A 13050-nucleotide genomic window follows, 5' to 3' on the forward strand; every position below is an offset into this window, starting at 1 on the left:
TAAAAAAAATATGAACTCCAAGTCCAATGACATGTTCTTCCCTCATGAAAACAGAGAGAGTTAATAAAGTTGGTGAGATCCACGTGAAGACATTAGAAGAAATTCTTCTTGAAAGAGCCAGTCAGAAACGTGGAGAATTGCAAACCAAGCTCAAGACAGAGGGCCCTTCAAAAGCCGATGATTCTCCTTCAGGGACAAGAGGCTCCTCCACTGTCCGAATTAAAACCTTCTCTGAGGTCCTGGCTGAGAAAAAACATCGGCAGCAGGAAGCTGACAGACAGAAAGGCAAAAAGGATACAGCCTGCATCAAGTTAAAGACTGACAGTGAAACTAAAAAAACAGTGGTTTTGCCAGCCGTAGTTGTCAGCAAAGGACAATCCGAGGAGCCTGCGAGTAGAGCCAAGTCTATGCAGGAGGTGCACATCAAGACACTGGAGGAAATTAAACTGGAGAAGGCTCTGAGGGTGCAGCAGAGCTGCGAGAGCAGTACCAGCTCCCAGCCTCCGCCTGAGGCCACCCCCGGGGCCCGGCGGCTGCTTCGGATCACCAAGAGAGCAGGTAAGGAGAGCTGATCCGAAGGACCTCTTCCCCAAGTCGGACTCCGAGGGGCAGCGTGCCAGGGCGTCTCCCGGGGACTTCTTGGAGAACTTACGCAGCTAATTTTGTAAACTAGATCAAGTGCAGTATAAGCTGCTGCTTTATAACACCACCCTGTGGGCCTTTGGTGTTTAATGTGCATTTCAGGACTGTGAGGGCCAGTGTTTTTTCTCATTTTCTTTGACTTCTTATTTTCATTACGAAAAGGTTTGTTTAACTTCCTCTGTTGTGATGCTGTAGCCTAAAAGGAATAACAGCCAGTGCTGTCTTTAATGTAAACATAGGTGTGAAAGAAGAGAAGAAACTTCAGGAAGGAAGTGAAGTTGCCTCTCAAAGGAGCCTCAGTAGAACAGAGCCTAAAGAGGTGAGTTTTTAATGATCACATGGTTTTATTCACGCCAGACAAAGGCTAGGTGAAGAATGAACAAACTCCCTAGTTCTACAACCCCAGTGGAGCCACCATTAGTTGGGGTTTTTGTTTGGGATTTCCGTTAAACTCTTTGTTTATGCATGCATGCACGTTAACTTGTTTAATTCATGTTTAGAACATAATTGAGAACTTCACAACGTATCGTGTTGGAGCCTTTTTTAACTTTATAATTTTCAGGGGGCAGGTGTCAGGCCTAACCTTTAAGCTTGTCAGGTAGGATGCCTGCTTCCCACATCAGAGTACCTTAGCTCAGTTCTCCACACCAGCTCCTGGTGCCAGCTTCCTGCTAATGCCGACCAGGCAGAGGCAGCAGGGATGGCTCCGGTCAGCCACCTGCCACCCGTGAGGTACACCTGGATTGATTGCCAGGATCCTGGCATCAGCTCTGAGCTGTTGGGAGCATTTATGGAATGAGCCAGCACGTGGAAACCAGCATGATTGCTCGTGCTTACTCCCTCTGTCCCTCTCAAATAAATACATAAAACGGAGAAAGTAATAGTAATTCCTTCTGGTATTTAAATATTTCTACCTTCCACATAATACTCTATTAATATGAATATTTGTGTTTCTGACATTGAAGCTGTTGCGCTACATTGGGGGTTTTGGTTTCCGTTTTATTTGAAAAGCAGACAGATGGAGAGGGATTTTCCATTTGTGGTTCATTACCCAAATGCCTGCAACAGCCAGGGCTGGGCCAGGCTGGAGCCAGAAGCCTGAAACTCAATCTAGGACTCCCATGTGAGTGGCTCAAGGAATTGAGCCATCACCTGCTGCCTCCCACGTGCACAGCAAGAGGACGCTGCATTGGAAACCTGAACAGGCACTCCAGTATGGGATGCAGGCGTCACACATGATGCCTTAATTGCTACACCACTTACCTAGCCCCTGAACATTAAGGTTTTTTTCTTACACTGTAAAAAATATCTTCACATAAACCTCTGTGTAGGGGCCAGCATTGTGGTGTAACAGGTTAAGCTGCCATCTACAATGCTGGCATCCCATATGGGCGCTGATTCAAGCAGTCCTGGCTGCCCCACTTCTGATACAGGTTCTTGCTAACACACCTGGTAAGGCAGTGGAGGATGGGTCCCTATACCCATGTGGGAGGCCCGGATGAAGCTCCTGGCTCCTGGCTTTGGCCTGGTGCAGCCCTGGCCGTTGCAGCCATTTGAGGAGTGAACCAGAGGATGGAAGCCCCCTCTCTCTCTAACTCTGCATTTCAGATAAATAAATCTTTTTTTAAAATTATGTCTTAAGTTTTTAGAAATTAATGTTTGACTTAGAGCCATGGTTGTCTAGCCTGTAAAAATCGGGGTTTTATTTTCCCACACAAATTTAATCCTAATCTTTCATCTTTAAAAGTATAATTTATACTTTTTTTCAAGGATTTTATTTATTCGAAAATTAGAGAGTTAGACAGAGAGAGAGGTCTTCCATCCGCTGGTTCACTCCCCAATTGGCCACAACGGCCGGAGCTGTGCTGACCCAAAGCCAGGAGCCAGGAGCCTCCTCTGGGTCCCCCACATGGGCACAGGGACCCATCCTCTACTGCTTTCCCAGGCTACAGCAGAGAGCTAGATTGGAAGAGGAGCAGCCGGGACTAGAACCAGTGCCCACATGTGATGCCGGCACCTCAGGCCAGGGCATTAACCTGCTGCACCCTAGCGCTGGCCCTGTATAATTTATATGTAATTAACATCAAATAAAGAACATTTCCCTGAGGTTCTGGGTCGTGTCTGACTGCCTGACTTAGATCTTAGCTTGCTACTTGATCAGTAGTAATCAGCGGTGGGCCTTTGGTGCAGTGCTACCAGAGACCCTGATTTGGAGTCCTGACTGCTTCAGTGCCAGCCCGGCTGCTTTCTGGGGCCTACCGTGAGAGGCAGCAGAGGAGGAGTCACGGAGCTGGGTCCCTGATACCCGCACAGGAGACCCAGCTTGAATTTCAAGCTCCTGGCTTTGGCCTACCCCAGCCCTGGCTGTTGGTGTCATTGGGAAATGAACCCACAGATGGACGATCTCTGTGTCCCTCCTGTCTCCCTCTCTCTGCCCCTCCATCCTTCAGTGAAAGGAAATAGGCTGTTCGAGGGACTCGATGTGAATTCTGTCCTGTACGATTTGCCCTCAGGCTTCAGATGAGACCATTGGAGTTGACAGCACTAAAATGCAGGACAAGAGATGTGAAACCACGAAAGAAAAGCACACGCAGAAACAGCCGGAGAAGGGAGCAGCACAGAAGGAAAACTCAGTCCTGGCGCCGCTTCCGGGAGCTGCGCAAGGGGTGGAGTCACCAGTGCTCCCTGCTGTGCCCGGGGGCCCACGGCACCTGGCCAAGCGGCTTCCCACAAAGGTAGCCCAGAAGGTGGAGGTGGAAACCTTAGGGACTGGGGACTCGATATTGAATGTGAAATGTACAGCACAGACCTTGGAGAAAAGAGGTAAAGGTGAGTGTTGCATGCGTGTGTCGCGTCTTGCTGTAGCGTCTGTAGAAAGGCAGAGCTAGCTGAGTTCCTCTCTGTTTAGCATCGCTGTTTTGAAAGTGCGGTAGGCTGTCTTCCCTCTGGCTTTGAGGAAGAGAAACCCCAGGGAGGGGACAACAGTGGTGAAGTACCGAGCCTTAGGAGAGCCTGTGTGTGAGAGCGCCTGTCACCAAGGCTGGGGGTCGTTTTCAGTCTGTGTGCTTCTGATAGGTTTTGATTTTATTTGTAGTATTTCTAATTTGATGGAATTTTGATATTGTGAGTTACTGTCAATGTCAGAGAGAGACTATTACAGCCAATACTTTCTGACCTTTGTAGTTAAACCCAAAGTGAATGTGAAGCCATCCGTGGTTAAAGTTGTCTCCTCCTCCAAGTTGGCTCCCAAACGCAAGGCACTGGAGATGCACCCTGCTGTCGTGGCGGCCGTGAAGCCCCTCAGCGCCAGCAGTGTCCTGGAGGACAGCCCCGCCAAGAGGGCGGCTGTGGTAAGGAGAGGAGTGCTGTAGTGGGGCTGGGTTCTGTCGGAAGACTCGCTCATATATTTATTTGAAAGACAGAGACATCTTCTGTCCCCTGGGCCAGGCCAAAGCCGAGAGCCAGGAACTCCATCTGGGTCTCCCACGTGTGTGGAAAGGCCCAGGAACCTGAGTCATTGCCCACTGCCTTCCTAGGTGTGTGCACAGGAAGCTAGACTGAAAGTGGAGCAGCCAGGACTTGAATTGGTACTTCAGTATGGAGTACTAGCATCATATGTGGTGGCTTAACCTGCTTTGCCACAGTGCCGGTCGCGAAACAACTTTTGTATTATTGATGCTTAAACTGCCAGGCTGAACGAGTAATAGCCAAGGTGAGCCTTGTGGTGCCCTGGGAGGCTAAGCCTCCACCTGCAGCACTGGCATCCCATATGGGCGCCGGTTCAAGTCCTAGCTGCTCCTCTTCTGATCCAGCTTCCTGCTAATGGCCTGGGAAAGCAGCTGAGGATGGCCTCTGCACCCATGTGGGAGACCCAGAAGGAGCTCCTGGCTCCTGGCTTTGGATTGGCCCAGCTCCTGCCATCGCAGCCATTTGGGAAGTGAACCAGTGGATGGAAGATCTTTCTGCCTCTCCCTCTCTCTGTAACTCTGTCTCTCTCAGATAAATAAAATCTTTTAAAAAAGAAAAGAAAGAAACTGAATGTGCTCAAATGAAAAAGTTGGCTCTCCGGCTGAGTCCCTGTAACACTTTCTTCTATAGGCTGTCGTCCCACTCCTCACGGAGGACACATCAGTCACCCTGCCTGGGACAGAAGAGCCTGGAGACAGGTAACACCGTATTCTTCTTAACCAAGCTCTGGGACAGTTGCTGTGTCTGCTGTCTCGGGAATAAAACTAATAAACAGCTTTAACTAGGTACTGTTCAGCTACTACCTCTAAATCTGCTGGACTTTCAGAGTAATTGCCAGAATGCATGAAATTCAAGTTTGTTTTTTATACTATTGTTCATGTCTTGCTTATGTTATGTAAAAGATGTTTTTAATACCTGGCTGAATGTAAGTTACGGAAATGCTGGGTTCCAACCATTAGAACAGTTCTGTACGTGTGTCCTCGGACAGAGCGACTGCTCACGCTTGTGTGTCCCGGGACTGGGGGTTCAGTCACCGTTGGAGGGGCTGGTCTTCTCAGAATCTGTCTTGTCTTTTCCTTGCAGTCTTGCGCTGCCTCCAGCTCAGTCCTCTTCAGAGCCCCCACCCCCAGAAGGCTCTGGCCCCTCCTCATCCCAGGTGGCCACGAAAACTCGCCGGCTCAGCTCTGCCTCCACAGGGAGGCCCCCGCTGTCTGTGGAGGACGACTTCGAGAAGCTCATATGGGAGATTTCAGGAGGCAAATTGGAAGCAGAGATTGACCTGGACCCAGGGAAGGATGAAGATGACCTTCTTCTCGAGCTGTCGGAAATGATCGATAGCTGAAGTCGGCAGTGAGAACACTTTAAAAAAAAAAAAACTCACCAAAAAACTGGACTTAGTTTCATCTATTATAATATTTACCTGAAATGATTATCTCTTTAGTCTAGAATTTGCCCCGAATCAGAAGTATACCTCTGAATTACCTGTATGTGTCCTGGATTCCTTGGGGTCAGATTTTTAAAGTCCCTTGATAACCATTTTGTCCGCTTGATGCCACTGTCTGGCATCTTTGAGGAGAAGTTCTGTCGTACCCTACTCCACAGAAGAGGCTGAGCGGGGAATCCACGCGGAAGGGGGCAAGAGGACCTGGGGGCTCCTTGAGGTGTTCGTCAGCTTTGGCTTTTTTGCCCGTTGTCGTACCCTTTCTTTTGTGTATTGTCTGATGTACTTGATAGCACCTGAGTTGGAAATGGATGAGGACAGCTGCTACCGTTGAGGACCAAATTCCCTGCTGCCACTGAACAGAAAGCCCGCGGAGTCCGTGCTGCGTTGTGTGTCTTTGTAAGCGTCGGGGGACTCAGCCGAGCTCCAGAGGGCGGAGCGGCTCGTTGAGCCTGGTGTGGCTGCTCCTGCTGCCCCGCGAGCCTCTGAAGAGCAATAGCTAACTTATTATTACTGTAATTTTTTAAGGCTTTAAAGTGCCTCGGGGTCCCCTGAAACTAATTTTCTATTTCTGGGATGCCCTGGATTCTTTGTAAGAGACGTGACGTCCGAGGAGCTATTTCTTAGTATGGACGTGGTCCCTTCTCTAGTACTTGCCTCTTACCGGCACTGAATTATCCCAGGGACAAAAATTGGTTACCTTTTTTATTTCTAACTTTCCCAGCAAACTCTCCTTGCCCAGTATTTATTTGGTGCCCTTTAACCAGCTGAGAGAAAAGAGAAATGAACTTCCTGAAGCTGCCAGGAACGTCTGTGGCCCGTGGCGGCGCGCTGTGCTGCGGCAGGGCGCCCAGACGCTCGGGGGTGTATTGGATACCTTCCAGCTCCTTCGTTTCTGGACGGATTTTCTGTTCTTGATGTTCGTCTCCTTCATCTCACCTCAAGGTTTTGACTTGGGAAGGAACCACATGGGATGGGGTACTGCGCTGGAAGGAGGACGACGTGTCCACTCTGCTGTTCGGCTGCAGGTGGCCGCTTGTGTTGCTCAGACGGCAGTCTGGCCCACCTGTCGCGTTGGCTCCTAAGGAACTGCTGTTCTGAACGGCTCATCGAGAGTTGAACTTCTGTAGCCTTGTTGAGAATGTGGAAAAGGAAAAAAGCCACAGGACTGCGCGTTCAGTCTTGGGAAGAGCTGGGTGACTGCACAGACAACCGCGACTTGGCATTGATGTACAGACACACCTCTCCCAGTCCATCGTCAGCCGGCTGAATGCTGTGTGACGCCCTCCTCTGCAGCAGGGCTGCAATGTTCTGGCTTCACCACAGATTTCTGTTCATTTCATTTTTGGAATCAGCTTATAGATTCCAGGTCCTTGTTTTGTATATAACCTCTTTCTTTTGCCTTTTAAAAAAAAAAATTTGTTTCATATTTAAACCCCTTGTATTAGTCAATGATTCATGTTTCGCATTATTTGAACTATTTGCCATTACAGAAAGACTCATATGTGTTTTAAAATAAAACTGGTGTAGGAAAGGCTCAGTGTGGTGACTAAGTCGTGTTGTATCACGTTAGCCAAGGGCCCCGTCAGACTTGGTGGCCTCTGTGCCCCAGGTCCATGGACATCACTTGACCTCGGCAGCCTCTCACAGGGTGCATCGCCTGACCTCCCCACACGCGGCTCACCTGCAGGCTCCGTTTGCCTCAGGTGAGACTGCAGGCTACTCTGTGTGAGGATTTTTTTTTTCCTGACCCTGAGGCTTAGTCTTTCTCATAACTGAAGTGATGCTGGTAATTTTTTTAAAAGGGGGAGAGGTTTGAGAGTGATCCTGAGAGAGGGTGGACATGGTAGTGCAGTGGGTTAGGCCACGCGTGGGCCGTCTGCATCCCGTGTCACAGTGCCAGTCCAGGTCCCAGCTCGCCCACACTTCTGATCCAGCTTCCCACCACCCACATGGGAGACTTGAGTGGAGTTCCTGGCTACTGGTTTTGGCGAGAGCTGCTCCTGGCTGTTGGGAGCATTTGGGGACTAAACCAGCAGTAGATCCCACTCTCTGACTGCCATTCAAATATATAAATCTTTTTTTTACAAAGTGATTTTTTTAAAATGTCTTATGGCAGGGGGAAAAGGCAGCAAGAACCTCCATTTGCTGGTACATTCTGCAAGAGCCAGGGTGGGCCAGACTGAAGCCAGGAGCCAGGAACTCCATTCCGGGGCTCCCACGTGGGTGCAGAACTTGGGCTGTCATCCACTGCCTTCCCAGGCAGATGAACAGGGAGCTGGGTCCGAAGCAGAGAAGCCAGGACTTGAAGCAGCACTCAGATACGGGATGCCAGCTTTTCAGTGGTCAGTTTAACTCACTGTGCCACAATGCCAGCCCTGAAAGTAATCTTAGATTCAGCAAGTGAGAGTTTCCAAGCATAAACATGTAGCACGTGAGAAAATCAGCTCCAAAGAAGCCGGATTTTTCAGATTTTAATTGTTGTAGGGATACATATAAATTTGTCAGCTACCAAAGAACACAGATTTTTCCTATTAGTATAAAATTAGTTCTAACAGGTTAAGTCAGCTTTTGACAAGCAAAGCAAAACCTAGTTTTTTAAATTTGTTTTATTATTTATTTGACAGAATCATGGAGACAGAAAGGTCTTCCTTCCATTGGTTCACTCCCCAAATGGCTGCTATGGTCGGCGCGCTGCGCCAATCCAAAGCCAAGAGCCAGGTGCCTCCTCCTGGTCTGCCATGTGGGTGCAGGGCCCAAGCACTTGGGCCATCCTCCACTGCCCTCCTGAGACACAGCAGAGAGCTGGACTGGAAGAGGAGCAACCGGGACTAGAACCCGGCACCCATATGGGATGCCAGTGCCACAGGCAGAGAATTAACCAAGTGAGCCACGGAGCCTGCCCCCAAAGCATAGTTTTGATGATGGTTTTAAGTTTGAACTATATAGAAAGGGCCCAGATGTTGTAGTTTGGCCATAGCAAGAAACATGAAGATAGTTTTACAGTTCACGGGTTCATCCCGGAAGTTCTGACTTTGACCCTAAACCCCGGTGGGTGGTGTGTCATACACCAAGATGTAGTGAATTTTCACCTCAACCAGTCTTTGAAACTACCTGGTGGTAAGGCTGGTGTCTGGTAGTTGCAAAAGTAAACCTTGATTTCTCTTTTGAAGATTTATTTTAATTATTTGAGAGAGGTAGAAACAGAGAGGTCTCCCATCTGCTCGTTCACTCCCCAAATGGCTGCAACAGCCGGAGCTGAGCCAATCCGGAACCAGGAGCTGCTGGGTCTCCCACAGGGGTTTAGGAGCCCAAGGACTTGAGCCATCCTCCTTTGTTTTCCCAGCCACATTAGCAGGGAGCTGGATCAGAAGTGTAGCCGCCAGGACTCCAGCCAGTGCCCATATGGGATGTCGATGCTGCAGGCCAGCCCCAAAACTAATCTGATGATTAAAGTTGTGTGAACCTTTGCTAAACTTGTAGCTGTATTTTGCCAAGGTGATTCTGCCATTTAAAAATACTTGATTGTGGGGCTGGCGTTGTGGCGGAGCCAGTAGAGCTGCCACCAGCATCCCTGGTCGGCTCCTTTTGTGTGCCAGCTGCTCTGCTGCCAAGCCGGCACCCTGCTGCTGGCCTGGGAGAAGTACCAAAGATGCTTGGGCCCCTGCCACTCATGGGAGCCCCAGCTGAAGCTGGCTGCTGGCTCCTGGCTCAGCTTTGGCCTTGCAGCCACTTGGGGAGTGAACCAGTGGATGGACGATCCCTGTCTCTCCCTATCTGTGTTAATTCTTGACTTAAATAAATCTTTTAAAGTGTACACTTGATTGCTTTGAATTTGGCAGTTAAACGTCAAGAAATGCATGGATTCTGCTGTTTAATAGGTGACTCCAGGGCCCGGCGCCTTGGCTCACTTGATTAATCCTCCACCTGCAGCGCCAGCATCCCATATGGGCGCCGGGTTCTAGTCCCAGTTGCTCCTCTTCCAGTCCAGCTCTCTGCTGTGGCCCGGGAAGGCAGTGGAGGATGGCCCAAGTGCTTGGGCCCTGGCCCCTGCACCTGCATGGGAGACCAGGAGGAAGCACCTGGCTCCTGGCTTCAGATCGGCACAGCACCAGCTGTAGTGGCCATTTTGGGGGTGAACCCGGAAGGAAGACCTTTCTCTCTCTCTCTCATTGTCTATAACTCTACCTGTCAAATAAGTAAATTTAAAAAAGTATTAAATAGGTGACTAATTTTGTTCTAATTTTTATTTTTATTTGAAAGGCAGAGAAGTAGAAATCTATCGGTTCACTCCCCAAAAGCCCATAACAGCCGAGGATGGACCGGGGCAAAACTAGGGGCCTAGAATTCAATCCAGGTATCACATGAGTGAGAGACCCAAGTATTGGAACCATCACCTGCTTCCTCCCAGAGGGTGCATTAGCAGGAAGCTGCAGTGGGAAAAGAGCCAGAACCCAGGCATCTGAGGAATGTGGATGTCCATTGCAGCAGCTTAACTGACACACCAAGCTCCACCTCTAGTTCTTTATTAGTTTACTTGCATTTATTTGAAAAGCAGAGAGAGAGAGAGAGGTATCTCCCAACTGCTGGTTCCCTCCTCAACAGCCCAAGCGGGGCCAGGCTGAAGCCAGGAGCCCGGAACTCAATTTGGGTCTCCCCTCTGGGTGGCAGGGACTTGGAGTACTTGAGCCATCACTTGGCTGCCTCCCAGGCTGCACTTCTGCAGGAGGCGAGAATCGGAGGTGGAGCATGAATTCAAAAACCCAGACTCCTGTGTGGGACGCAGGTGACCCCAAGGGTGGCTTAACCACCACGCCGTACCTCGCCCCCAGCAGGTTTTTAAACTAACGTTTGTTGAGTGCTTGCTGTGTGTCTTTCATTCCACACAGCCATTTTGCCACCACATCCTATACCGCCTGCACCGTGTGCTCAGATTTGACAGCGAGAAAGCATGCTTCAGTACCATTGGCTTTGACTGATTCAACTTTCAAGAGTTCTTTTTAAGAACCTGGCTTTAGCAACCCATGCAGTAAATCGCTGAAAGTTCCCTCAATCCAGACATCTGACTGCCTTAAAAATCGTCACCAAACTGCGATTTTATTTTAAATTTGCAAAATGATGTTAAGAGCAAAACAAGAATACTTGATCTTCACCATTCTCTCCACACTGTACATAAAATGAGGTAGAAATAAGCAATACCCTAAGTTCAGGTTTTGAAAAGATTTGGCATTCAGAAGGTTTACTCTGGGGCCGGCTTAACCGCCGAGCCACTAGGGCCCCTTCCTCTTTCCTTTTGGCAAACTCCTACCTAACCTGCGAGCCCCGGGCTGCACCCCAATGCCCTGCTCCCTCCCCAAAATGGGGTTTAGTGCCTGTCCACGATGTAGTAACAAATTCATTGAGTTGGTGATACATTCATTCACACTTCAGAATTTGTATAAGAATATATAAGGCATGTACCATATATATAAATATTTATATAAGTATATATTTGTATGTGAGAATATACAAAAAGTAAAAGACAGCCTCTGCCCCAACCACCCAGTTCTCCAAAGCCCAGGTGACGAGTGTCTCAGTGTTCTGCAGAGAGATTTTAGGCAGCCATAAGCAAAAACACCAGGTGCGCCTCACTTCGTTGTTGCCAGGGAACACTTCGGACATAAGCAGAGAAGTGTCATAAGCCCCGCGTAGTCTCCAGCTTCACGAATTACAAATTCATGGCCAAGCCTGGTTCAGCTAGATGCATACCAATTTTTTTTTTTTTTAAAAACAGGCAGAGTGGACAGTGAGAGAGAGAGAGAGAAAGGTCTTCCTTTTGCCGTTGGTTCACCCTCCAATGGCCGCTGCGGCCGGCGCGCTGATCCGATGGCAGGAGCCAGGAGCCAGGTGCTTCTCCTGGTCTCCCATGGGGTGCAGGGCCCAAGGACTTGGGCCATCCTCCACTGCACTCCCTGGCCACAGCAGAGAGCTGGACTGGAAGGGGGCAACCGGGACAGAATCCGGCGCCCCGACCGGGACTAGAACCCAGGGTGCAGACGCCGCAGGCGGAGGATTAGCCTAGTGAGCCGCGGCACCGGCTCCCATACCAACTCTTGTGGGTTCCTGGGCGTGGGACTGGAGTGAAGAAGCAACCAAGCTGGTTGGCACGAGTTGAGGGGTGCTCGGTCTCGGGTTTGTATCTGCACGTAGGAATGTGAAAGTGGATGGAAGCTCTCGACCTCTGTCACTGCTTTTCAAAAGGGCGGGTGGGGGTGCTGGTGATGTGGATGGAAGGTTCTTTCTCTGCCTTTCAAATCCTTTGGTGCGCCCCATCTGCGACGCACCCTGCAGCTCCACTGTTACTTTGAAGTGCATCGCCAGCACACCATAGCCCTGACTTTTCTCTCCACGTATATTGTTTACCAGTTCCGTTAGGACTCAGAAGATACACAGCCTTCTTCAATCTTGATCATAGTTGCACAGTAAGTATTACACTATGGACTTGCAGTAGTTCAGCTAGTCCCTACTGATACCCATTTGTTTCCTGGGTTGCTATTTTAAACCACGTGCAATGACTACACTATAACACACCTGCGAGGTTACCTGGAGGATAAAGACATAGAAGTTAGAGTTTAATGATTTCCCACCACTTTTTATGTTTGCCAGTCTCATGGGGGACACGGTGTCTCAGTGTAGTTTTCCTGTCAGTGAGTGGAGTGGCATCTTCCTGCTTCTTGGCTACCATCTGCTCACGTCCATTGCCAGTACTAACCTGGGGTCTTGGTGGCAGACTTAAAGTGCCTGCAAATTAGTTGACAGAGCCTGCATCCTGCTCTTCCAGCCATTGGTTGAGTCTGGCCTGGCGTGTGGACACCACGCTAGTTCCAGGGCTGGCCCCGTGTGTGGACACTGCTAGTTCCAGGCCTTGGGTTGTAGAAAGCTGCTGGAGGCGCGATGTGGCAAGCGCCCGGGGCTACAGAGTGACAGGGATCAGTGCCAAGACCTAAGATGCCACTCCTGGAGCAGGGGAGCTGCCCCAACAGGCCCCTCTCAAGTTCCTGACCTACAAAATCCTGAGTTATGACCAGCTTTGGGATATTTCTTACACAGCAACAGAGAATCAGAACAGCGCTCATTGGAAAGAAACTCTTTAAAAAAAAAAAAAAAGATTTATTTTATTTATTTGAAAGACAGAGTTACAGAGAGAGGTAGGGACAGAGAGAGAGGTCCCCCATCCGCTGGTTCACTCCCCAGCTGGCCACAACGACTGGAGCTGAGCTGATCTGAAGCCAGGAGCCAGGAGCTTCTTTGGGGTCTCCCATGTGGGTGCAGGGACCCAAGGACTTGGGCCATCTTCCACTGCTTTCCCAGGCCACAGCAGAGAGCTGGATCAGAAGAGGAGCAGCCAGAACTAGAACCAGCGCCCACACGGGATGCCAGCGCTTCAGGCCAGGGCCTTAACCCACTGCACCACAGCGCCAGCCCCAAAGAAACTCTTTATATATTAGCAAAACCAGCCA

The 13050-nt window shown here is 49.7% G+C and overlaps 1 protein-coding gene across 17 annotated transcripts in view; it reads left to right on the top strand.

Moving 5' to 3' along the window:
- ZC3H11A (zinc finger CCCH-type containing 11A) overlaps window positions 1–7085 on the top strand; it is a 42652-nt gene extending 35567 nt beyond the window's left edge. For all 17 annotated transcript variants that reach the window (XM_051821153.3, XM_089311335.1, XM_051821152.3 and 14 more), the window contains 6 exons: window positions 55–558; window positions 882–961; window positions 3156–3471; window positions 3826–3992; window positions 4741–4808; window positions 5194–7085. In XM_051821153.3, the coding sequence (XP_051677113.3) occupies window positions 55–558; window positions 882–961; window positions 3156–3471; window positions 3826–3992; window positions 4741–4808; window positions 5194–5452 (1394 nt within the window). In that variant the 3' untranslated portion in view covers window positions 5453–7085. The remainder of the gene's footprint in view (window positions 1–54; window positions 559–881; window positions 962–3155; window positions 3472–3825; window positions 3993–4740; window positions 4809–5193) is intronic.
- The last annotated feature ends 5965 nt before the right edge of the window (window positions 7086–13050 follow it).

Source organism: Oryctolagus cuniculus, chromosome 13, assembly GCF_051225735.1.
Source record: "Oryctolagus cuniculus isolate XC-2025 breed Fujian yellow rabbit chromosome 13, ASM5122573v1, whole genome shotgun sequence".
NCBI classification, from domain to species: Eukaryota; Metazoa; Chordata; class Mammalia; order Lagomorpha; family Leporidae; genus Oryctolagus; species Oryctolagus cuniculus.